Source organism: Corapipo altera, unplaced genomic scaffold, assembly GCF_003945725.1.
Source record: "Corapipo altera isolate COAL_440 unplaced genomic scaffold, ASM394572v1 65, whole genome shotgun sequence".
NCBI classification, from domain to species: domain Eukaryota; kingdom Metazoa; phylum Chordata; class Aves; order Passeriformes; family Pipridae; genus Corapipo; species Corapipo altera.
Window position 1 is genome coordinate 12,247,198 of NW_020884891.1, and position 27,327 is coordinate 12,274,524.

The following is a 27,327-nucleotide window of genomic DNA, read 5'->3' on the forward strand; positions in this document are numbered from 1 at the left end:
ATATTTCATGTCAATGTGTAACTGCGTGTGTTGGCGGGAAGAGAAGATATTACAATCTCTCTTCATTCCAATGTAAAATAAACTGTGAACTTTTACTTCACAAGGAAGCTGCTTAAGAAAGCTACTCCTAGATGTAAAGAGAGGTTCAATATTCACCACGTTCAAGTGTAAGAGTAGCATGTACTGGTATTAATAATATATTTGAGATGTTTTTAGTTTCTGATGACATGAAAGTTAGGGTTGCTTGGCATGAAAAAGGATTAACTGAGTTAAGGTTACTGACCAGGACATGAAGTCTTCATTCAGGGTGAATTCTAAGTAATAAAATCCAAATCCTGACTCCCCCAGGTGACTTGAGGATCTTGACGGTTTTCTAAGTTTGCAAAGTACATCTCAGGGTTTTAATGTATTTAAGAAAGAATTATCTCAGTGTTTATATTTAAAATACTGGCAAATGTAAATGGATGCCTGGGTATTTACAAACAGCAGAAGTAATTGTCAGCTTGTCTTGTGGATTTAAGTGTCACAGCTTGCAGTTCAGTGAAATATAACCCAACGAGTTTACACATCTGGGGGACATAACAATGGGAAATTATTCTGAGGAAGTGTGCAAGGGAAAGTAGCATGTATCAACTGAAATATGTTTAGACTGGCAGTATTAATTGGCACTATTAATGGGGATTGAGGTTTAGAGACTATGATCACTGACTTCTCTCAAAGATCTTTGCAAATCCAAGCAAAAATAGGCTCATTAGCCTGGAAAGTGACTGAATCCATACTTATCTTGCCTCTTCCTCCCTCTAGTCCCCAAATCTTTTCTTTAAGCTCAATGTTATTTGACAAATAGCTCCTTGAGCAGCACCCATAGAAAAAAAAATAAAATCAACACCTCCCTTCTTTTTGAATTCCCCACACTGGATGTACACAAAATCATCCCCACCAATGTGAACATGGGAGATCAAACCTGAAATGCAACTCCAAGAACCCTCTTGGAAATGGCTTCTACATATTATTTTGTCATGAAAAATAAGAGTCATCCCTAACTAGAAAGAGAAATAGGTACTTTGTGGGGCAACCATTCTCAGTTAGGAGTTTGGTATCTATAACATGCTACCATAGATATCTCTACCTGCCTCGTGTGTATTAATTTAATAGTATGAATCCTGTTTGTTCCATTTACATACCTAACCAAATTTATGCTATTCTGCTGCTCTTAAGACTCAGCATGAAAGAATAGAAAACAAACTTTGCAGCGACCCAGCAGGAACAGAAAGGCAAAAGTGAATTCTTCTACACTCAGCAGGAGACCTGGTGTTGGTAGTTGCTACATCATCCTGATTTTCAAAGGAGAAATTTTAAAACTTCCTTTGGCCTGAGATGAAACTCTCAGAATTTTTAAACTGTTTTTCTCTCGCTTTATTAGATGAGGGAACAATTCAATGTTTCTTTTAAAATGGGAAATGGTATCACTCTCTCTGCTGTAACAAAAGCCTGGTTTATATTGGTTTATTGCCCAATTTTTAAATGCACATTGCCACAGCATTTCAGAGGAGTGTATTTACATTTACCTTTCTAAAACACACAGTATATTATGTCGCAATTAAAAGCCCACAAACTCAATCTGATATTTCTTCACTAATTTATTCCCAAGCCAATATGTATTTTAATGTTCCAAACTGTTGCTAATTAACACATGGAAATATTTTAACATGGATTTTGATTAATTCCATTTAACAGTCTAACCAGTGCTAAAGCATATGTGGTATGTCATTTCTTTCTTTTGAGGAAGGCATTGGCATTAAATCTTTCAATCTTCCTGAGCACCAAATGCTAATTTCAGGAAGATTAAATAACAGACTGCAGCTACAGTTTCCTTTCTTTACTTCCCAGAAGGTGAAATGAACATATTTATGTGGGAGGAATTTCTTTACTGCACAAGCCAAAATACAGAAATTAGATTTTTTTTTTTTTCCCCAACACTGCTAATACACTAGCAATCGCCTGCCAACTAAATAACTTTAACCTATATCTGCAGTTCATGGAGCGTTGCCAAGTTATATGTTCAACTTTCTTTCACTCTGTTTTTTTTTATTAAAGTATTCCCATATGATGTTTTCACTTGCAGCTCCTAAACGCTTTTCCATACTTGAATCAGAGACTACCAGCTTATAGGGAGGTGGCTCTGGCCATAAAGCCACAAATGCTCATATAAGACCCTCCTCTGATTTTCACACTCTGAAGGTATGTTATAAATATGAATCATATTGTGTTGCTGTAATGGTTTAAATCTTAGTGCAATTCTGCATGTTAGCGAACTAAAGCACACAAAGCACCCAGAGGTGTGTATGTGAGCAAGCACCCCGTGTGTGTAAGAATGCAGGAAGACAGAGCAGGAGGAGGCTCCCTGCTGGATCGTGGGTTAACCACTTGCACATCACACACAGCTTTTCACAAGATGGAGTTTGACCAGCTTAAGAGCAGTTAAACACTTCTGCTCTTGCCATCTCCACCAGAAAGGTGACCACACCCAAGGCCAACAGTTCCTCTTTCCCATATGGTGAGCCCAGTTTCCCCGTGCTTACACCCACTGTCCATCCTCTGCGCTGTGCCACCATGTCCCTACTGAAAGCCGAAGCAAAAGTTCACTGTATGTTCACCTCACACAATATTCTCTGTAAATCTTCATTCAGCTTGTAATATATGGTGCTGTCCCTCCTCCTTTACCTTTTGGTAGCTGTATTTCTGTCTTGCCTGTTAATGTAACACCTCAACAGTGTTTTCTGTTTCCTTTTCTACTGCCTCTACAACACCTGATCACACCCTGCACCATTCAGCTGTCCAGATTCCTGGCATTTTCAAGAGAGCATTTCAGTTGTTCCTTACTGATCTACTCCTACCAGATCCATGAAGTCCAATTTTCTACTTGACTTAACCATTTTCATCGGGATTAGAACTTTCTTTTCCAAGTCTACATTTACACCCACTGATTTTCTTTAGGTCTCTTTTTATGCATTTAAGAGGTGTGTGTTGGAAGCAATGTTTTCATCATATTCACTAAATAAGTGGCGCTGGGACAAAGTCAATTAAGGCGACTGGTGAGAGTCCCTGCTCTTCTTCAAGAAGCAGAGGCTGTCCTTAGAAGCCCCATGTTCAGTCCCAGAGATGATTCACAACAGCTGTCACTGCCCATGCAAAAATGTGTGCACACTCTCCTGCCTGTTGGAAAAAACATGTGTCTTCTGTGTTCTCAGACTATTTAAAACCTAAATCTCTTTACAAAGAACTAAAGTTGTGGAAAAAATATCTGAAAGTTATGACAGGAAAGAGCAGTGAATACGTAGGTAGATTTTTTCAAAGTAGCTGTGTGTTACTTTAAAGGTTGCATTAGATAAATATTTAACGTAACTGATGGTAAGGTTTACAAATGGCCATTTATTGTAGCACAGAAGGCCAAATGCCAATACCTGAATACCTGCCCATCCTGTTCTCAGTATAAGCACACATGCTTTTCACTCAAGGGCTGATCACAGCCCAGAGTAAAAAACACACATCATAAAACATTCAAATACATGAAAATGGCATTTTCCCATCTTCTCTTACATAAGCGTTCTTTATTTCACCGTTCACAGTAGATATCATATATGTATATAAAAATATAAATATAACATATTTATTGAAGCAGGTTATGGGCCTGAAAAGTATAAGCAAGTAGTGCAAAGGTTTCAACTTGGTTACACCTGCTAGGCTGGCCCTAGAAGAATGCCCTTGTTAGCCGACAACCAAGCAGACTACCAAGATCCAAGAACACCTTTCCTTATGCATTTGCATGCCAGATGGATGGATACAAGGTGTTGAAAAATTAGCTCTACCAACTCCTGCTTATTATTCAAAGGGTATGTTACCAGTTAACATGAAGATAACACAACACTTAAGGTTTCTGATGTTCTCCCTAAATTAATCGGAGGAAGCAGAAAAGATGCAGTTTTAGTTATGGAAAAGCAGTTGTAACGATGCTTTTCCACTGGGTATCTGAACAACAGTCCCTTAAAGGTGAAGAGCAAATTAAGCCCCTGCCCTAGTCAGATGCACCAAAGCACTGAGGACCAATCATCAGAATGAGAAACAGGAAGAATGACGTTTGTTGCCTTCCATTTGATTAAAAAACCTCTGCAAATTAAACTGGCTACACTGACTCTGAGATGTACCAAAGTGACTGTTCCATAGTCATACACCAAATCTATTGTCAAAATCATGAATACACCCTACAGTCCCCCTGCAGCTGTTAAATGATGTCTCCACATCTTTGCTCAAGCCAAACAAATTCTTCTACTGCTCTCCCTGAAGCCTTTCAGGCCATTTTACTTTGTGACATTTCGTAAGATGCCAAATGAGACAAGCAGTTACTCTGGCACTGGGAATTCCAAAAAGGTTTGAAAAAAATAAATCACTCTTCAAGACACCATGAGTCTGACTCTTCACAAATAGAGATAACTCTAATTTCACTGAGACTTTTTTTTCCCTTCCTTCCAGCAAGACAAAATTAGGACTAGCTTAAAAAACAAAAACCCACTAACAAATGCACAATGGGAAAGAAGTTATCAAACCCATCCTTCCCCAAACCGAACATACATGATCAGTTCTTTTAGCCACAACTATTCAAGTGACTTTAGGTGCCCTGTTCTGAAATGGATTGGTCACAGTAATTCAAAATTGGGCCCTAAATATGCTTATTTATGTTTGATTTAAAATAGGCAAGCTGTCCTCTTGATATCCCTGGAAAATAGCTTTGCTAGCCATTGTCCAGGCCATCGGACAGTAGCCTTCAAAAGGCCACAATAAGAGGTCTTCAGTCGAGTGGTGTCATATGGTCTTCATTTAGAAATATCACAAGAACATTACTTCTCACAGTATTTACAAATTAAAAACATATGGTTGTAACCTCTAATACTGCAAGAAATACTGCTCTTTGGGTTTGTTTCTGGCCTCAGACTTTTGAAACATGAACCAAGCAAAGGGATTTCAGCTTAATGTGTGATTCAGCCCATTCTTCTTCCAAGCTCCAAGTGTCTGAGGGACAAGCTAAAGCTGGCATCTGAAAAAAGTGATTTGTCCACAACTATGGTAATGTACTACAGTTGGCAACTAAAGTAACATGTATATCAAAAAGGGGTGGGACTGGTTAATTAAAGGCATCTACTTTCCATTTAATTAAAAAAAATCCCCCATATTATACTGGCTTTGGTTCCTATAAGGAGTTTTAGAAGTCATATATAAGCCTCTTGCATTTACTATTTAGGTTCAATCAATATGGTTATCTACCTGTCAATTTTTCTTGCTCTTTAATGCAGAAAGAGAGCAGCTTTTTTTATAGCTAGCTCAGAAAGCACTAAGCTAATCAATACATGCAGCGATAACAGAATGATTTGAAGCACGTAACAGAAGCTTATCACTTCGCAGTATACTGAACCCGTCAAAATATTTTCCTAGAAGTAAAGTGAAAATAGAAGTTCTCCATTTTTTATTACTTAAGTGGGTGGTGACATAGATGTCGTAGGCCTTCTGGATTTGTTCCTAGCTTTGTACTTTCGGGAAAATTTGCTACATGAGCATTTGCTACTTCGTAGAAACAGGAAGCCGATTCTGTAGTGAGATTTAAAAACTCTGCCTTGAGAATCAAAAATTATCTCAATTGCTCTTGATTCCCCACCCCTAAACATTTATTGGAAATCCATGCCTTGTTCGGGGGAACTGTGCATAAGGTTTTCCAGGAACGCAGCTTCTGACATTGCCACAGACCTTAAAACCCTTTGCTTTACTCAGTACTCTCAGTAATTTGTGTTCGAGCCCAATCTGCAAAGTACAGGCTTTCCTTCAGCCATCCCCTGCTGCATTAGTCGATTTGAAATAATTTGTAAGCATCTGATTCCTAGAGGTTTAAATATACATACATGTATCAAGATTCTGGATTTTAAAGCAGCAGAGAGAGGATCAGCTGTTATTGTGGTCTCTAACCTCTACTTTTTTGAAGAAATGCATAGGATTTAACTGCGGAGTTCTCTTCAAGTGGCAAGTAACAATCATCTGCCATCATACAATTTAAGTAGGTGGAATTCTACATAACACAAAAGCTCTTTGTGATATTCCAGGCTTGCCACAATTTACCAAATGTTAAATGCAAGCTCAAAATTAATATATGTATGTGTATGTAAGTATGCATGTAAATACAGACTGAAGAGATGAGAGTTAATAGGAAGCAGGAAATAATGTTTACAGCTTAAGGTTTTTTATCATTTTCTCTATCAGTTTTAGCTCCACAGCCATTGTTATCAACTCTGTGTCATGTCATGAGATCTGTAGGCATTTCTGCATGTCCCCTTGAACTCACATGACAGGCCTGTGGCTCCCCAGTTCAGAAGGATCTGCTTCACAACCTGGGAACCTCAGAGGCTGCCAGCCCTGGGCACTGGTGGTTACACTGGTTGCTGCTCAAGGCACCAAGCCATGAAATGTTTCACTTTCACCCTTAGCAAACAGTACTGGTATGAAAAACAAATGAAAAGGTTAAAAGAAATCAAAAGGATCACAAAATCATAAAGAAATCCTTTAGAGAAATAACTAAAAGTCTACAGAGGCTCTGCTATTTCTATTTCTCTACCAGAAATGGCTACACATGGTACAGTCAGGTCTGAACTAGCTCTGTGTGGGTGAATCAAGGTCTGGAAATCACACAACAGCATCCACTCACAGGCAAGGATTAGTCCACAGGTGCGTAAGAGCTGCTAACTCTACATCCTGACCCAATCTGGTGAGTGTGTGTGAACTTACTGTGAATGTCTACAAACCCAGGAAGCACTAAACCACAATCCATCGCAGAGCGGAGACACGCCAGCAGCGAGGCATTAACAATGTTGTCTCCTCCAGAGGAGCTGAAAGATGGATGGGCATCTCCGAGGGCAGAATTGGGCCCAGAGAATGAGCAAAGATTCTTAGAGCAACACCTCAAGTGACACAAATTATGTTGTAAAATTGATCACTTCCTTACACATGGCAGAATGCTTCCAGGGCACTCAACATCCTATTCCATTAAGCCATGATAAATGAGACCATATTTCCACATCAGTCTGAGCACTTCTTTCAAATATTTGGTTACTTATTCCCCTCCCCCTCCTAAAGATAGTGAGAACTGTCTTTCTCTTTCTCAAGTTTATATGTCCTAATGGGTGCCATTGTTTCAGGACCATCACCTAGGCATCTTATTTCTTCACATAATTCCTCATCTTAAAAGCAAGCAAAATTCTGAGGGAAATCACTGAAAACTGTTTGGTGTGCAATCTCTATGAATGCACTCGGCAACTTGAAAAGATGGACTCAGAGATAAGGAAAGCCACAGTACAAATTATAGTGGAATGGCCCAAAAAAAGTAACTCTCCTATTCCTAGCTTGAAGAAGATCACGACCACCACCTGGAACAGTTAAGATGGAAATCTGTGGAGCAGGAACAAAATTGTTTCAAGCAGATCACTATGGCTCAAGGTGGCTAGGGAAGGTTCATAAATTGATAAGCACCACCAAAGGATCATAAGCCTCCACATCAATTGTATAAAGATTACAACAGAGCCACTCGCTGCAGTCATTCTGAAAAGGTTATGGGTTTCACAGGTGTGCACTGTCAGTTCTGATTAAGCTTAAACTAAACCAGTTATCTATAATGTTGGATTGGAAGGAGTTTTATTGCTGAACGCAAGGTAAATCAAATTCAGGATACACATCTGTGGAAAAACACAGAGGGCCAAAGTTCACAGTCCTGACACAGGCGAAAAAAAAATCCAACCCTCCAAACTCAGGAGGAGATTTGCCTGAAAAAGATCCATCAGTCTGGCTATTGTCCTATGTTCTGCCTCAGAAAGGAAAGTTATTTTGTCACAGCTTTGGGTTTTCTTTCCTTCTTCAAATTATTGTTCGTTGTCACAACGCAGGCTGCTTTAGTGTTATTATCTATGCTCATTTCCAAAGTGTCTACAGTTTAACATTCATCTGAATGCAAATGAAATTAATTATACACCTATACTTTTCACTACACAGGACATAAACTAAAGTTGCAACATATTCATAATGTAATTTTTCATCTGTGCAACCAGGAATCTGTCCAAAAACAACAGTTCACATCAGAGGTTCTTAGAGCTGTGCAAAAAGACCAAGGGTGAAATCTTGTACCCAAAAAAACATTGCTAACAACTCAATTGATTTCATAGTGCCAGGATTTCACTCAGAAATTTAAAAAAAAATTAAAAATGCATTCTTAAGCGTTGACACAAATTGCAAAAGGTACATTTTATTTCCAAAAATACGCTGTATTAATGCTGCACTTTGAAGTGCCTCTATTGACTGATAGTGTTAATAGATGGTGAGAGAGAAAAAAAGTATTTGTTTTTGCAACATCATTATTTCCTTTGCATGTAATTATTTTCTCGCCAAACAATGCTAGTGACAAATCACAACAGGCTCTGAAGCCATCTATACCAGCAGATTTTTAACCCAAGGTAAAAATAAACAGAAACATCTGTAAAGTAATCTTGCAGAAAGCTACGTTTATTAACAAATACATTTTCTAATAAAACACCATCTGCAAGCAACCCTCAGCTTCCACTTGATATAAATAGGCCTTTTACTGTTTTCAGATGCAGTTCCCAGAAAATTATTCCAAGCTCTGCTGCAAAACACATCAGTCTTTGTTGCTGCCTGGAATGTTAATAAATAACATCAAGTTTTTAAATAGTCAAACAAATTATTGGCTTGAAACAATTATTCCAACAGAAAAAGCTGACCTTTTGCAATAAAGTGGTTTAAGAATGCATCGCTCCTCATTCCCAGTATAAAAATATTACCAAGCAGGGAAATATTGTGGGGAAAACAGAAAGCTATGAAAAAGCCATCTTGCAATTCTGCTCATAAGCAAACTGTACACCTACCTTGCAAAGGTTACTGTTTTGGAGAAACTCAGAATAAAAGTAAAAGTATTCAGAGTATAAATAGTATCCTTATTATACATTTTTGTTTGGAATAGACACAAATATGAACCAACTAAAATGTTCCTCACAGGACTACTGTACTGACCAGCAATACAGAATTCAACAGCTCAAACTGTTGGTTGCAGAGATTGGGACTGAATCCCAGTAGTAAGAGCTCCTCAAAATGCATAAGAGCTTCAATGGGACACATTTTCATAAGCATTATTCAGAACTTAAGTCACATTAATTCCATTAAAAGCAATAGAAATTTAGCAAACTCTGTAAATAAATTCCTTACTGGTAGGACTGTTTAGCACCACTGAAATTTAAACACTGCTGGTTTTCCTTAGAGTTTAAAACAGCAATCTGTCTGTCAAACTACCTCCTACCTGAGAATGCAAGAGTGAAAATTGCAGATGAACTGAGATATTAGAGTTCCCTGTCCAGAACTGGTATAGCTGGTATACATATATTATACCCAACAGAGATGTAGCCTTTTAATATTAATCATAAACAAGCAATGTCAGTATTCCAAACCGCTTTAAAAACCACATTAAATATTGCTACTGGGACTATCACAACAAACTGCTGAAAAGAAGTCATGCACATTCCAGAAGAAGGAATGTTTTACACTGTAATTCCAGGAAATGCAACTTCATATTTCCAGAGAAAAATATTTAGTGAATGAAATACTCAAGCAGTACTAGAGAGAAGATATTTTAAACCACTTACTTCACTAACAGGAGGAATGTTGAGCTTTGGTACTTTGTTCTTCGAACTAGGTGTGTTCACTTTTCCTTCCAGCAGTGTTCCAAAGGACTGATTTCCATATCCACTCTCAATTTCTAGTGGGGGTTTCAGTTCAGGTGAGTCATTGGGTACCTGGTCCTGACCGTCCATAGGCCTGACATATGCTGTAGGCTTTTGCTGGACCATGCTGTTTTTACAGTGAAGTCCTGGTGGGAAATTCTGAGTCGAAAGACCATTGTTTGCAGTTAACAAAGAAGTGGAAGGAAGCGGGGAGCCAGGACCATGGCCTACAAACTCCAGCTCTGTGGGCGACTTGGAATGACTGTTTTCTTTGTAAGAGTGCTCTCCAGGTGCTGACTTTGCATGAGCATGCCTCCTCGAATGTGAAGATGCTGCCATGGAATTTGCATCCTCAGTCCCTCCACTTTTATGCTGCTCACTCTGACAGTTATAGAGGTCTTCATACCTGCCCTGTGACTGGTCATGGGAAGAGCTGTGCTTTGTCCGACTCTGCTGACCGCTGGATTGGCTTGGCTGGGCCCCATTAGAGTTGTGACCACCACGTGACCAGTCTGTCCTCGACTTCCTGCTGCTCTGGTGACTGTGTAGCAAAGCAGAATTTGATGACAATGAAGAAGGAGGAGGCATTGATGTCGATGAATTGCCGCTGAGCTGATGAGATGGGATCATCCTGTTTCTCGGTTCTGGAAAAAAGTTCTGTTCATTTTTGTCAATGGGGGTCTGTGGGACAGAATTCTTTGGGATTCCTACAAGGTGACTCTGGTTGGAGTGGTTGGTTAACAGATCCTTCATCTCATCATAATTTCCCAATGTGTTCTGGACACGGTTTGCAAGGGCGTCGCCTTTATTTGTCTAAAATATCAAAAAAAAAAAGAGAGACAAGAAAAGCGTGAGTAAATTCCTGATTTACAAGTTACTGCTCAGAATAGTTGTCTTAGAAGATGGCAAATGTTAGCTGTTTAATGGTGTCATGCTGACATTTAATTAAATTTCAATTACGTTTTGCATATGTTATGTAAGAAAAACCTATCAATAACTGTGTTCAAAGAATCTCTTGAAACAGGCTTGCATCAGTAACACTTGTATACTGCTTCCCATTTTCTTAAATATGCTCTCAGAGAAGTGTTTAAATTGCATCAGTTATGGATGTTAGGCTCAAAATAAGCTGGGTTTATGTCAGAGATGTTGGGCTTGTACATTCCATATCGTGCAAAACACGAACATGCAATTACTGGCTACTGAGCATTTGAATTGCAATCACACAGTTTATTTAAGTGTGTTATTGCTCTATCAGCCCCTTGACCCACAGGCCTGCCATAAATAGAAGCTGGGTAGCCTGTAACAGTGCCAAACTCTTCACTCCAGTTTAACTCCAATTACTTTTCCATAGAAGGTTCAGTTTGACCTGAAGTATCTATCATCTGAATCCAGAAAGAAAAAGCTTCTACCCACTCAGATGCTATGGTAGCTTCAAATAAAAAGATAATTCAAAAATATTTTCTCACAGAACATAAACAAACATGATTGCCACATTCTTAAGCATCAGGATTCTTCCGCTGTCTGCAGTCTGGTTGTATTTTTTAATGCTGCTTTTTTTTATTTCCAGTAATTATTAAATAAATACTGACTCATCTCTGTTTCACTGCTATTATACTTTTTCTTTTGAAGTATGAAGTTTCTTTTTCCTTTTCCCTTTCACTTGTAAAAAGATGGACAAATAAGCTGGAAACTATAATTAATACTCAGCTAATTTCCTCTCTCTTCCTGTTCTAACTCACCCCACAGAGACCCAAAGCACCAGACTTCTTACTGACCTTTCTGTTCCATTGAAATGACCAGCAGAGAACTAAAACATCTTATTCCCTATGCTTATTACCTTACAAGACTCAAAGGATAAAAACAAAGAAAAACTATAGTTCCTGTTAGGCAGATGGTTAACTTCTACAGTCTGGAATTAAATGTCAAAGCTATGTCATGATACAGTCAACTATACTTCTACTTATGCTTGGGGTTTTTTTTCACTCAATAAAACAAATAGTGCCACAGTCCACCAGCACCTTAACACCAGGCCATAAAGATGAGGAAAGGCAGCACTATGAGCTTGTGCTTGGTTAGGGAGTGTCAGACTCCTCAACAAGGGATCCTACCATGCCCCTGATCCCATTTTCCTCAAGTATTAAGCAGAAGTTTGAGAGATGAAAAAAAATTCATGCATGCACTTCTCCTGAAATATCTGCTTATATCACCCACTGCTGAACAAGTCAGAAGATGAGAAGAATACTGCAGAAAGATTTTTTTTCCTTAGTACTGCACATGCCATAAAAAATGTTTAAAAAGAAGATAATAAATGCAAATTTGCTTTTGCTCATCCTAAGGGATTCTAACAGTGACTTAAAAATTAACTGTTCAATGTTGTTCTCATCTATATATATTTTGCCAGTGCTTCTAACTGACACAGTTAATAATCCCAGTTGTGGAGAACCACGAATCACTTTTATTCTCTAACTAAGTCCCTAGGTTGGTCATTTTAGTGGCAAAAATTATATTCTAGCTAAGTCAAGAATAAGCTCTTTGTATATGAGCAGTCTCCCTTCAACTGAGTTGCACAATGAGTTGTTTGGGCAGCAGCCAAAACCAGGCTCTCTCTGTTCAACCCCCAAATTTAAAACAAGGAGATTCCATTGTGCTTAAGGGCCCAGCAGGAATTATGATTCGAAGTCTAAACACTTACATACTTGTTCTGTTTCCTCCTTCCCCAAACACTTTAACTCCTTATGGGATAGCACATGGGAAGTAACAGTACTGAGAAAAGCCTGACCACCAACCTTCACCTCTGTGGTTCAGCTACATTTCCAGGGTGCATTTAGCTTATTTTCCAGAAGGCAGAAGTTAAAAAAAAAAAAGTACTGACAACATATCATCACTGAAACGCTTCAACATCACAGCACATTAAATGGTGCTTGTCTAGATCCTCACAGAGGGAATCAATATTTTAATTTCAATGTAGATCTTTTCAATTATTTTGTGTTGGAGGTATCTGATTTTCTCAACTTATTTTCTTTTACATGTCACATAATGATAAATATAATTTTGCCTGATATTAACACTATTTTATGAACAATGTTCACATCCTGGGGATAAAAGACACTATAGAAATATTAGATATTATTATTATTTGTAGTCATTTACTGGGAACATTAATAAATATATTTACTGAAAGCCATGGAGATTAAATTATTTTAAACATCCTTAGCATACTTTAAGTGCTCTAAAGCTCATATTCAATGGTTATTGAAGTCAATGGAAGGATAAGTACTCTCTTCAGTGGCCTTTGGACCAGACTGCAAAGCAAAACAACACATTATGAATGTGAGTGGTAATTTGGTTTACACTTAAATAAAACTAGAGCACACAGAACCAACATCAGATTTGTGCTTCACAATCTGAACGAGCTCAGGCATGTAGTGCACTGCACTATCTGTATTTAAGACAGAAGGGATAACATTAATGTTTTTACTTTATTTCCACAACAAATTCAGGGCTCTTGTGAGCAGCACAGTATTACTGACAAACCTGGATACCAGCAAGAGAAACACAAAATCCAGTCATAATTTCTTGTTGCTCTTTGTTACTTCCAGATTGGGGACAATTTCTACCTTCATATTCCGGATAATTGGCTGATTTCTTAAAGGAAACCCCTGCACATCTTGTTTTCTGAACAGCATGTTGAAGCACAATCTTGTTTCTATCAAGGAAATGCAGCATTTTGAGTATTCCAAGGCATAAATTATACGCCTAGTTTATGAATCATGGTTAGTAGCCTTCCCCCTCATTCTAGGTTCCTGTTAGTTTAGGAAATGTACACCTTCCTACATTTGCTCCTATTTCTTTCAAAAACTATCTGTATAGAATCGTACTGGAAGACTAATCTGCTAGCTAGCTATTGCATTATAGTTTTACAAAGAAAAGAACTAATGCACTCAAACTTACAGGCCCAATTTACAAGGGTTTTGTGAAAATTTGTATGAAACTTGAGGTTTCATAATTCATTCACTTTCTTATGCCTCATTGTTAAACTAACCTCCACGGATTAGAAGCTGAGATCTTTTTTATGCTAAGCTTGAAAAGCATGGAGGGGCTTTACCTGAAAAAAGATAAATGATTTAACATTCACCAAAGGCTCCACAATGGAAATGCTGCCCATTGGGTTCTCTTTCTCAAGTTGAACTCTTCTGAGGCAATTCCTTTGAAAAGTAACAAAAATGTTCCTACTGTTTTCTTTTAAAATACTCATCTCTGAAACTCTTTACTAATTCAAAACATTAAAAGGTATCAACAATTCAGTAGTAAAATTACAGCTTCTCTCAGGAAAACTCCAACACTGCCTTTTCAAGTGTCTGTTGCCACAACACTGCAGGCCCTTCTCTGATCCCTTCTGCAAAATCAAGCACGAGCAGGTTGCACCAGAGTTCGGAGGCAGGACCTGCAACCCACTTGCATTAAAGAGCAACACAGCCCTCGCTGCCTGACCTTCCCAAAATAATGCTGGATGTCATCACGTTGTCAGAGGTGTTGTTTCCCCGCATGAGACAGCGGAGCTTCTAAAGGAGGCATTTATCTTTTAACAAGCGTGCACAAATGTATTTTATACACCCACAGAAGTAAATATCTCTTTTCATGTGAGTGCACACACACAAACTACAAAGAAGCAATGCAGAAACACGCACTTGTCCAAAACTATAATGAACACCTACGTTTTATTTGACAGAGGGAAAGAAAGACGCTGTAACAGCTAGAGCAGAGAGATGATAGATGAAGGCAGATAATCCACACATCTTGTGATGCACAATGGCAGCAAACTCCATGAGAAAACCTGAGTTCTTTTCTTGGAGCAATTTTTAATATCCCCAACCCTAGTGCAATCCAAAAAACAGCTGCCAGTTGTTCAGTCTTTAAAACATCAAAACCAGCAGTGATGGTATTCCCTACCCCAACTGTCCCTTCTCTAGATACTGTTGAAGCAAATAAGGAAGGCATGATAAACAAGGAAGGACACTAGGTCTGGCAATAAATGAAAGAAGTACAACAGATATTGGTGCTGCATGTTTTTGGTTCCTGGTACAAAATTTTGCAGTGTTTTGCAAACTGGTCTACCTACCAAAATTCAAATGACCACTTGCATGAATGAAAATATGCACCTGACATGCAGGAAGCCTCAACAAAATCAGTTCATAGTAAGTTATTATTCCCATAAAGAAGTTAAAATGTGGTTCAAAGTAGAAATAGTGCATTTATCAGATTTTTATAAAAAAAAATCAAAAGGACCTCACAAACAAAGTATCCTAATGCATAGTCCTTACTTGTCTGAATATGTCTGTCATGGATGAGGGGAATGCACCTCACTCAAAAGAGAGAAGCAGCAATGTGTTTTACTGAGGTAAAATAATTTGACAGAGGTTGATAAATTCAATGGTATTCAACAAAGTTTAACAGTGGTTTGACATCAAAACTTATTGCCAGCAGTAAGTTTTATGCCAAGGTTCACCTTCTTAATTGCTGCATGGAAGAAACCTACAAAGGCGAGTTCAGTTAGAATGGTTCTAACTCAAGAGACCAGAGATGCAAAAATTAAAAAGAACCCTCCCATCAGTCAGAAGGCTCAGAATGGACCTCTTACTCTGTAAACTTCTTATGGAGCCTGAGCATGGCTGGATCCAATCTTAGCCTCAGACCTGGTCAATGGTTTAAGTCTAATGGAATTATTCATATAATATTTACAATAATATTGAGTAGCTACATGGACTAGTAATGTTTCATAGGATTAATTCAGCATGGTATCAGTCACTTATCAAGTATCTGTCATGGGTAAGGAATCTCCCTGCCTTGGATAAGGAAGGAATCTCTACCCCTTGAGAGACATCCCTGCTCAAGCAGAGGGTCATCTGGTGTGCAGTCCAGCTGCACTTCAGGGAAAGATCAAATTGGGCCCATCCTGATGGCAGTATTTATAGGGTGAAGAAGTTGGCTGCTAGTCAAGAGAGTAGGGAGAGACATCTTCATTTTAGCTCTGATATCTTGTTCTGTACTTTGGTTACCTTGCACTTTTGGGTTTCAAAACCACCTTTTGAAATATTTTTCAAGACACCTTCACTCCCTGGAATGCCAGCCAGGGGCTTCCAGCAGGCAAGTTCACCTCAAGGACGAAAGGCCTGTTGCTCCTCAAATCAGCCTGAACCAAAGTACAGCTTGGAGTCAAGTGTATCCACCACACTCTCGTGGTCTATAATTATTAGACACCATATGATTATAACGACAGTCTTTTCTCCTCCTTTCTGGGTGATTTTCAAAGAGCCCTCATCTTCCCTTACAACTGCTAACAATGTAAAATGGAAAGATGAAGTGGTGGCCTTTCAATGGATGTCACTGATTGGGAGGAGAAAGAGATATGGAAATTTACATTCTGATGAATTCCTTAGGGAATGTCTTACTGAAAATCAAAGCAGCAGAAATCATAAAGGGGGACATCCCTTGGTGATGAAAATCTCAGGCAGCAAGGCTCCTTAGAGAGAATAAGACTTGTCATAAAAGTCCCTTTCATACCCTTGTTATGCTCCCCAAAGATTCAGTCTCCCAAAAGACTTCTTTGGATGGTTAAGATTGCACAAAAAAGCTTATGAACTCATTATTTATAGAGGGGGACATTGGTTTTAACAACTTGTATATTTTCTTCTTAAAAATAAAAGAACTAATAGCTAGCTTTGTACAAACCCACTTATAGAAATATGAGCTGCACATACTTCTACTGCAGGACTTTGCTATGTGTTTAGAGGAAGGAATCTTGAACTGGACTGTAACCAAAATTCCTGATTCTGCCAATGCTAGCATGCTAAGCTGGGCAGTACATTCACTTTGCTCTGCTGCCCTATGCTGATTTGTACAATCAGAGTATTCAAGAGTATAAGCACCAAGGCAGATGTGATACTTCCCTTTCTTGCAGGTGAAGAGAAGCTTTATCTGTATTTGTAAAAGCCATTCTGAAAATGCAAAATATAACAATGCAACTTACCTTGTAGGGTTCCCCAAAGAGGTTAAAACCTGAAGCAAAGAGATCTTCATCTTGCTGGACTTCCTGGTTTCTTCTCTCCCATTCCTTCCGTTTAAGTGCACTCCGGTCTTGTTCATAGTGACTGAAGAAGAGAAAGAGAGAAAGGACAACACATTATTTCCTTCATAATTTAGTTACATGTTCATAAGTATCAGTAATAGCCATAAAACATCAGAAACAATGCAATTCCAGAGGATAATTCTGAAAGAGAGAAGCAGCCACTGAATAATTTTCCCGAATTTAAACCTGGAATCATAAAACTATGCAAAATTGGGCAGTAGGTCAGTCAGTATACTTCTAAAATGAAAACAGAGAAAAATATTCTTTTCAAACTAACAGAGTAATAAAATATACTTTGATGTCTTTGTATGAACAGTCTGTAAATACACATGGGTATGAACACACACACACACGTGTGCCCACAGAGCGTGTATGGGCAGAGAAAGCAAATGTGAAGTCAAGGAAGCACAGCAACATCTAAAAATCCATTTAACTAAACATCCATCCCAATGCTCCAGGTCATCCTTGTGTGGTTTAGACCACCTAATTCTGTCCCATTTCTTGTTAAAATTTATGTACAGTTTCACTGTAGGTGTCAAGGGGGGGGTTTACGAAGTGGTTTTGTAGCAGCAGGCTGCCAGAAGAGACTTTGGGATAGTTGATTCCAGTATCAGATAAAATTCTACATACAAACACACAGAAAAGAATCCAGCACCTCAGTGTAGCAATGGTGAGTGGCACTTATCTGTGTGTCAGCTTACTTTGTGCACCTGCCAGACCTAGATGACAAGCTGAGAGACCACATTCACTTCTCCCCTGAATAGCACTGAAGTACTTTGGTCTTTTGGCTTTACAAACTACCTCCTGCTCCTCTGAGGGAAAAGATATAATTAAAACCCTGAAGGAGAGGGAAAAAATAGGAAAGGAAAAGATGCATGCTTCGACTTGCACTGACAACCTCTCATGTGACAAGCATTAAGGGACACTTCTGTGCTTTCAGCCCGTATTTGATTTGTTATGAGGCTTTTGGCTCTGCTTTGTGTCAGCTAATTAGCTACCAAATTCCAGATGACAATTTGAATAGCAGATTTGGTATATGCCCTGATGTTATCTGCAATAAGCAGTATTTCCCTGATAGGTGCTGGACATGCATGCACACATCCACACACAGCCTCTGTGTACGAATGCTTACATACAAACATACATATTACAGCTGTAACAAAGAACAGTTAATTCTCCTGTCTCTGGCGAGAATGAATTAAATCTCCACAGAGCTCCACTGCACTTGGAAGATAACCAAATATCTACAACTTTTGCCTTTTTAGCTCAGCATGATGTTGTATTGAAAGCTTCACACCGAGAGATATAATGAGGAATGAACTGCACAGTGATGAGGCTTTAACAGTGTATAAAGTCACTGATTTCTGAGTGAAACCACAATTACTAATTTGAAGCACCAGCTAATTAAAACCACAGCTATGTATTTAGCCTCTTGTTATACCTACTGCAGTTTATAATTATGAGGACCTCTTTATCTACTCAATTAAAGTTCTTATGATTCAGGCAGGTTGTGTTTGAACCTGCAAGCCCTGCAGAGAGCACAGGAAAGCATATGTCTGTTGCCTGATGACTCCATGTTATCCTTGCAGTCATATACTTGTTTTTGTACAGGCAGGGAAAGAAAAAAGGAAAGACCTGCCACAGAGAGATCCCTAAATAAAAAATATGAATTAATAATTGGTTTAAGCAATTCAAGACCACTCAGAGTTGGATTGAATAAGGCTTGATTATGGCTTGTAAACTGAATGCAAAGCCACCTACACAGGCTGAGCGGAATGATTTCCATCCACATTTTCCTTCTACAGGCTAGAAGGCAGAAAACATGTCACGTTTTGTTTTGTTTAATTTATTTATTTATAACACCTCCTGATGTAGTGGCATGACTAACACCAAAAGCAAGCTCCAGAACATTGCTATAATCAATCCTGGTATTTCTGCAGAAGGTTTAGTACTGTTTGCTGGTTTCCTGAGAGAGACAGAAGGGAAACTGTTGTAAAAACAGTCACTTTACTATTCTATATGTGACCACATTGCTGATGCAATGCTGCGAACCACAAGCAAACTGTTCACTAAAAGGTGAAGGGGGGATAAGCATCTCTTCCTTTCATATCCTAAATCCACATTATAATACACAAATATGGAAATAAGTCAACGCAAACTGTTTCCCAAATTGGTACCCAAAGAAGAGGACAAGGCTCCTCCCCACAACTCTGCTGGAGTAGGGGACTGGTTTAACCCAGAAATAATCCAGCCCAGGAGGAGTAGGAACACACTATGCTTATCCCTCTCATGGGAGATCTTTCCAGGGATTTCTTTGACAGTTTGACCCACAGACTGGGTGACTCTTGCAGCAAGATCAGATCATTATGAAGTTATAAACCCAGTCTCATGGATCTGGTCTAAGAAAGATTTTATATCCTGCATAAATCATCTTTGCTTAGGGGAGCAGTCCTATCCCAGGCATTGCCAGCACTCACTTCAGAAAGAATTATTCATGAAACTTAGAGTTGTGTTTTACAGCTTCTCAATGGCTTCCCTGGCCTGGGGTTTCAGGGTGAAATCTTGGGCCCATTCAAGTCAAACTGAATCTGGCCACTGAACACGGAGATCACAGCCACAGCACAGAACGTATCTCGCCCCTCGTGAGGTTCCAGCATTTTGTTACCTGAAAGCCAGTTCTGGTTGCAAGCATGCAAAGTATTTAGGGAACCAAGTGAGGCATTATGCCATATCCTATCTGAGAAAAACCAGCAGAGGCCCTAAGACTATTTAGATATGTTTTATGACACATTACAAAACCACAAATTCAAAAATGATGAAAACAGCAGTGGCATAATTCAAAGTGGCATAATCACTTTAAAAGCCATTAACTTGAGCTAACACAGTATTTACAATGTTAACAGTAAAAAGGTTGAAAATACAGTATTTTCCAACACCACACACTGAACTATTTCTCTCGTAGTGCATTTATGAATGTTATCCATGCACCCAAGAGGTGAATGCAAAGGTGCACCTCAAGCCCTGGACCCCAGCAGTGTTTACACAGAACCAAACTGTGAGAATCCGTGTTACAACACAAGCAAAACTCTAAGTGAATTCCCACCTCTGCATCAATCCAAATCCCTCTCTTGTATATTCTCTTGTGAGAACAAAAAAAAAACACCCCAGAAAAAAAAAAAACTTCATTTTGAACTTTCCACTTACACAGTCACATGGCATCCTTAAGTGTACAAAGTATCTATGCAAAAGGAAGTGGTTGCTCATCCTGTCAGGTCCATTACTTGGCTTATTTCTCTGCAAATGTACTTTTGCTATGGGAACACTTGACAGGGTGCTGATTGTGTCTACAGGAAGTCAAATATTGTAAGATCATACACAGATTAGGATAACAATTTATTTGGGTTCCTTTTAATCCAAAGAGGGATGATGATTAGATCTTAAGGCTGCAGTGCACTGAGAACCTAATGGGATGCTCTCCAGAAACTCTTAATGTGGCCACAATGCAATCTCTGGGACTTGTGTTTAATTTTTAGCTTAACTAATGTTCTGTGAAATACAGATATGTGATTAGTGGGGAAGGTGCCAGTGAAAACTATAGTCAGACACCACGAGGAACATCAGAGTTCAGTCTGTCTCACTATAGTATGAGAAATACTTCATGAGTCCTCTAAAGCCACGAGAGCAGGATATCACAATACAGACTTTTGCAAACATTTTAAAACAAGATTTAGAAGGAAACAGCTGTAGGCCACAATATTCATTGTATCCAAGAAGGCCAGTTCCCTAGGCACAACTATTATGTGACAATGCAGTTTAAATACATGAGCTCTATTGTTTTGTTACAACTTATTAGATTAATAATTGAATTTGAATGGGGAAGTCTGTACATAAATCTTAGAAGATCAGGAATGGTGAGCAGTAAGCATGGTACAAGAGCACATGAGACCACTGATCTACAAATTACCAGTGTGCTGGATATGGCAAAAAGAATAGCAACTACAACTGTATTATGGTTTTGATACGTTTAACACTGGGGCAGGTTGCAAATGCATTTTGAATAACAGCATTTGATACTTAGTTCTTTACAAGTGGAGCAGCAGACATCCATTTGTCATTCTTAGACAGCCTAAGGGACAGTGGTGAGCTGATGCACCGTGACAGCCCAGGTGCTCAGCCTGTGTGAACCTGCAGTGCCAGTGAGGCTGTGGAGCTGCACCTTCGCCCTCGGTGCAGCCCACGGGGGCTGCGGGGACAACCCAGATCCATCTCGATCTTTGGAGAATGGAGAAGGGGAAAAGGTGGCTGAGGCAGAAGGAGGTTATATCAAGGCAAAAGATAACAGACAGGCATGTAGGTTTTGGACTGGAAGCTAAAAATGTGGATCTGTCATTAAGAGATGGAAGTCAGACAAGTGCTGGTTACAAAAAGGAGAACTAGAAGGAGAGCAAAATTTGGGGCACTGGAAAGGACAGTACAATCATCTGTGGTGAAAGTGAGAGGATGTGGTGAGAAAGATCTGGAGAGAAAAGAAAAAACCTTTTAGGACAGACTGCAACAAAGTAAGAGGTTAGAGGGAAGAGTTAAAGGAAAGATGATGAAATGAAACCAACAGCTAAAGGCTGAGATCGAGCGTTTGAGGTTTGTTTTCAAAGTTTTGCTAACCACAGCCACAGAAGTAGTCTCCAAAGCACAGCGGACTAGGCAAGCCAGACAAGAGCCTGAAAGACAGGAGAAAGAGCAGAAGAAAGAAGTCAGGCCACTTGGAAGGAGTAGTCTCTGTGATATTAAGAAGGAGAAGAGAGAAAAATGATCAAACAGCTAATGTTGCAGACAAATCATGAATGAGAACAGAACACTGCTCTGTTGATTCAGTCAAAACAACAAGAGCCCAATAGGGAAAGAATCAATAAAAAAGCTGGAGCAGAGAGGCTTTATAGCAGTGACAGACTACATCCACGAGGATAAATGAATGACATTCAAGAAAAACAGCATTTATCCACAAGTTAGGGAAGAAGTAGTTGCTGTTCTCAATAACACATCTCAATTCACAAAAATGCACACTATGATAAAATCAAACATTCCCCTGTACTGGTTTCACCCCCCCTTAAAATATTAGATGTGCCTAAATGATGAAAGAAATTCTTAAACTGAAATGTTTGTCATTTGTGGAAACAAGAAATAAACACAAGCTTCTAAACTAAGACACAGTGGATATAAAATGATATGAATTTGAGAACTGAAAGTCCTTTCCCAAGGTTGTTTCTTCATAGTTTTTACTTTGCCCACAAGCACTCAGGAAGTTGGAGAAGTAAACTCAGCTTCCTCGAAAACTAACTCTCATGCCTGCACAAGGTATTAAACATCCCAAATCAAAACCCACTCATGAAAATATTTCCTACATTAGAAATCCAACTCGGGTCAATGCTTAAAATACATGCTTACATGCCCATACCAGGCCAATTCTTTTTCAATGTGAGCTAAAAAATGTAAAGTAAAAAGCATTTAAGTTGGTAATCAAACTAACAACTACATTACAACGGGAATTCACTTGTTCATAACTCTGGATTTATCTCACCATAACTCCACCAATTTCATGTAAAAGCAGAGTACCACAACACTGTACTTCCTTCAGCTCTTCAGACTGTCCCTATATAAACTCTGGTATTTCAATACATTTATTTGAAATGAAAAAGAAAAATGAAAAAGCAGCCTCAGGACTTAAATTTCATTGCAGGTCTTAAAATGTATTCACTAAACGAGAGGAATTTCAAAATCTGATCTTTAAGCAGAAATATGGCCAACTTAACATATCTCCCCTGCTGATCTGAAGTCTTTGTTTCACTTAATGATAAACAACATAAGCACCACCACACTTAAAATAGAAAAATTCCTCTTCCTCTGTTTATCACCACTGAACTTGTATCTTTGTCCTGGTAATTTTCCTACTTAACAGAGACCAATCAAGTCATGATAGAATAGCTTTAAAACTTCTCAGTATCTTTCATATTTAACATTTACTTTAATGCTGTCTTCTTCTTCATAGCATGAATAGTTATTGAAAGTGGCTAGCAGACACTATCACTGTACTTCAAGATAAATGATTTATTTTAAAATATAGAATATTCTGTCTTTGATGTTCAACAGTTCTGCAGAGAAACACTTGAGATGGTCACTGGTTATCTATCCACATGAGCTAAATCTCTTCACAATTTGCATTAAAAACAATGCCATTCCTGTAGCACATTTAACAGAGAATGCAGAAGATTAAAGCCTCCGAAGAAAATAACACCCAAGAGACCCCTGGGCAAATTATGGAAATGCAAGCTATGAGGCTAAGGGTTTGGCTTATACTTGCCATATTCTTCATTCTTTTTAGTTATTCCCACACACACCAAGTAACTAGAAAACAATTTTCTCCTCTTTTTGGTATAATGCAGCCCCAAACCTTTCCTCCGCGTGAATTTGGAAGGAACGATTCTGGGGGAAAGGATAACAGAGATAAGCTCCTGAATAGTAAGCATATAAAGAATAGATGAGGTTTCAAAGGGGAGCATTTATTGTTTCCTGTATCATAGCACATTGTCTTTCAATATGATTAGTTATCAGCCTGAGTTATCAAAAACTGGGATGAAATAAAGCGCTTACGCAGTTATGCTTCATTGATGTCAGCTAGGGGAGCATGAAAATCTCCATGAAGTTGGGTAATTGATGTGTAAATCAGAGCTCAATCACTCTGTAATAGAAATGGTCCCACTGAAAGTATGGTTGTTGAACAGTATTGCAGTATGGTGGGGAAGAAAGAGAGAAACAGAGTCAAGATTTATTTATTAAAAAATATAATAACTGGCAATTTGCACAATTTTCTCTTCAAGACAGAAGTGCTGTCAGATACATTTAAATGCAAGCTGCAGATCACTATATTTGGGTACCCTTATTCGGCAATAATTAACTGTTTCTGTTTTATTAAAATGCTTGGGGACACTGTTATGGATATTTAAAAAGCAAATTAAATGAACATGTTCATCCTTTGAAAGGCAACACGTGTAAATGACATCAGCAATTGTAATTTGCTTAACAATGTGTGTTCAAGGTATGTTTTGGAGTCCTATTACAGTCTTCTTGTCAGTTCAAATTTGCAGTATGAGAAACAAAAGCAAAACTGAAGGAAAAGAGGGGGAAAAAGAAAACTGAAAACTATTTATAAACACAGCTTCAGAAGGACATTAAAAGACAAACAGTCATTAGAACATCAGTCACATAAAACAGCTTTCCAACATGCAGTATTTCTAAGAATAAACATCTGATTCAGAAATAAAAGAGCTAGTTAAGATAATATTATGGGGTTATTTTTGTTGTAATTTTTTTTTCTTTAAGTAAGTGAATACATATTGAGGTGTTGATACCAACTTCCCAGAAACACCTGGAATCCAGTATTCTAGTTATGATTTGCAATAAACCAATGACAAATTGTAACTAACTTAAATAAATGTGAAATTTATAAGCATTTTGGCATCAAATGAATTACATTCAGGACAGTGGAGCTGGATTAAAAAGTTTTATTAGATGGGTAATGTGCTGTGACTGTAAGGGGACTCTGATCACTACAAGGGGGTTGAATAGGAAAGGACGTTCAACCTAAACTCTGAATTTCATTGTTCTTCTGAGTTTAACAGGACATGACAGGTTTTTAAATGTCTTTGTTTGCTTTTTTAATTTTTATATCTCCTGGGATTTGGAGCTTCTTCAAAATTAACTGATAGCAATGAAGCCTTTGCCAAAGTCTATATTATATTTCACAGCATATCTCCTAAAGACATCCTAGTGGCCATCAGCTTCCTAGCAGCCTATCAGCACCAGCACTCTGTGTATTAATGTGCTACAGATAAATATAGTTGTGTTTGGTTGCATGCTGTGCATTTTTATTTATACACATCAACAGCGAATGTGGCATAGTACTGCTACAAAGAGTATATTTTACATATATTAATCCCAAAATATAACACTAATTTGATGCAATTAAAAATATTCTCACAGTGCTTGTTACAGTCTGCTTTTCCTTCACCTGAACAGGTCAAATTGTGAAGCTTTTCTTGCAAATGTACATTTCTTTGTACATTTACCGTTTTCAAAGCATAAAATGTACTTTAATATATGGAAACTCAAAATCTTTAACTTACTATCACCTAATGTGTACAGACTGCACTCTTACATCTGCACTGAAAACCATTTTGGAATTCTACTTTTGTCTTTATCTTTTTTCATACTTAGAATTAATTTTTTTTCTTTAATACCACCACTCAAAACCTTCCTGGGCACCTGTCAGATGCTTCCTTAAAAATGGATTCCACACATTTATATGTGTTGGAAATGCTGGCAGTGAGACCCAAGAGGTGGAAGAATAGATAGATATAAATCTAGTCTTACAAAGAAGTCACAAAACAATCACGATTAACACAACCTTTTGGGTACAGATGAATCAGCACAATCAACTGCTTGAGTATTTTATCACAGAAATGCTTCTGTGGGCTCCTACAGCTCTAATAAATGCATTCATTTACTAACAGGCACCTCTACTCCCTTGAGCATTTTCACATGCTGTGCAGCTATTTAACCACATGTTCTTAAACTTAACATGTGCTGAAGAATACCACCACAGGAAAATTAAAAATTCAGTAGGATGACTATTTCATTCATCAATTTTAGACTGAAGAAGTTCACACAGGTCTCTGTGTGCAGTGCACACATACAGACTGACTCAGAGACTCCAGTGCACAGAAAAATGGTACTCTAAGCCTAATATAATTCAATTGCTTGTTATTTAGGACACCAGCTAAGAAATTATCTCTTAAATAAATTATTCTTCTCTCAGTTGAAACCCTATATAATGGCCTCAATGTGTTGTAGTAGTATCTACTGAAACGGACAGAGATGATCAAATAAATGCAAGGTGCTCTCATTTCAGACTCAAGTACACATGCACCCCCTTTGCAGTGCTGCTGTGAAATATATTGCTCATCTTGGGCACTAGCAAATTGCAGGAGATGCAATGATCTTGTAGCTTCATAAGACTTAATGCTCATAAGCTTGTAAAGAACCCAGAACATTTCAAACTCCAAGTTTTAAGTGTTCTTCCACTAGACTTTAAAAACCCTCACAGCAACAAGGTGCTTGTTCCATATCTTAGGAAAGAATAATAATATTTTGTGCTTATTTTTCCTAAATAGATTCAGAGTCAGCAGGTCAATGGATTATCATCATCATTGGCTTCTAGTGAGGAAGATCATCTATAACAAACACTGTTCATGTCTACAGCATACATATAATGTTTATTCCTCATTTATAAACAAGGTATAAAGTATGACAAAATAATTTAACCAAACCAGTACAAAGTTCATCAGCATTGCTAAGGTTTACATCCTCTCTAAGGGCATAGTTCAAAACTTCTACTGATGCTACTGGCAATTTTCCCAGTGAATTCAATGAGGGCTGGATGGGACCCAGTCATTTAATAATGACAAAAAAAGCCAGGTGTCATAGTACAGCCACCTCCAAGTCACAGCAACTTCTTGCTATAAACTAACTTTTCTGTTATATTCCTCATGCTAACAGAATTTTTTTATCCACTGCCAAGAGTTTAAAAAGTCTTAAGTACAAACCAGCACATGCCAGAGCTACAGAACTTCTATGGTCACTCCTTACAACATGTTGCTACTGACTGCAGAGACAAAGGTAAATTAAATGAAATTTAAGAATTTCTTAATTAAAAAAAATAATCGAGATACCAAATAATTTTCCTAATCTACCCCACAAGCCATTATGACCTTGAACTAAAGAGTGATTATACACATATATATATATATATTTTAGTGATGTTATAGATTACACACATGACATCTCAACTGACAGGAATAATGAAATTTGTCTCTACCCCACAGTAAGTACTGACACACACACACCCCCCAGGCAGATCACAGAACTTGTCACAGAGAAAAAGTAAACCAAATGTATCATGCTCCCTGAAAAAACAACACCCTTAAATTTAAGTCGACACGGGAATGTTGTGCAATTAGGGATATGGCATGTAGGTGTTACACAAGTTTGAAATATGCTCTGGGATTTGAAAGGTAAAAACAAGCACTTAAAAATTGTAAAATACTTCTTTACACAGACAAAAATCATAATAAAATGTTATTTAGACTGGCTATAACTACAACCTCATGTCTGAAATGACTTGAATTTTTAAGGTGGGTGTGATGCAAATGATTATCCCAGTACTGCAGTTCCCAGAGCCAAAGAGAAACTATATCTGTTTCCCCAATTACATTTTGAATGTGTTTGAAATCTCACATGTATAACTGACTTCATGAATGACTGAAATATCAC

The 27,327-nt window shown here is 38.2% G+C and overlaps 1 protein-coding gene across 4 annotated transcripts in view; it reads right to left on the reverse strand.

Moving 5' to 3' along the window:
• The window catches only part of AFF2 (AF4/FMR2 family member 2), a 302,637-nt gene that overhangs the window by 233,361 nt on the left and 41,949 nt on the right, over window positions 1-27,327 (reverse strand). For all 4 annotated transcript variants that reach the window (XM_027645270.1, XM_027645271.1, XM_027645272.1 and 1 more), the window contains exons 2-3: window positions 16,846-16,966; window positions 9,741-10,631 (exon numbers count right to left, since the gene is read on the reverse strand). In XM_027645270.1, the coding sequence (XP_027501071.1) occupies window positions 9,741-10,631; window positions 16,846-16,966 (1,012 nt within the window). The remainder of the gene's footprint in view (window positions 1-9,740; window positions 10,632-16,845; window positions 16,967-27,327) is intronic.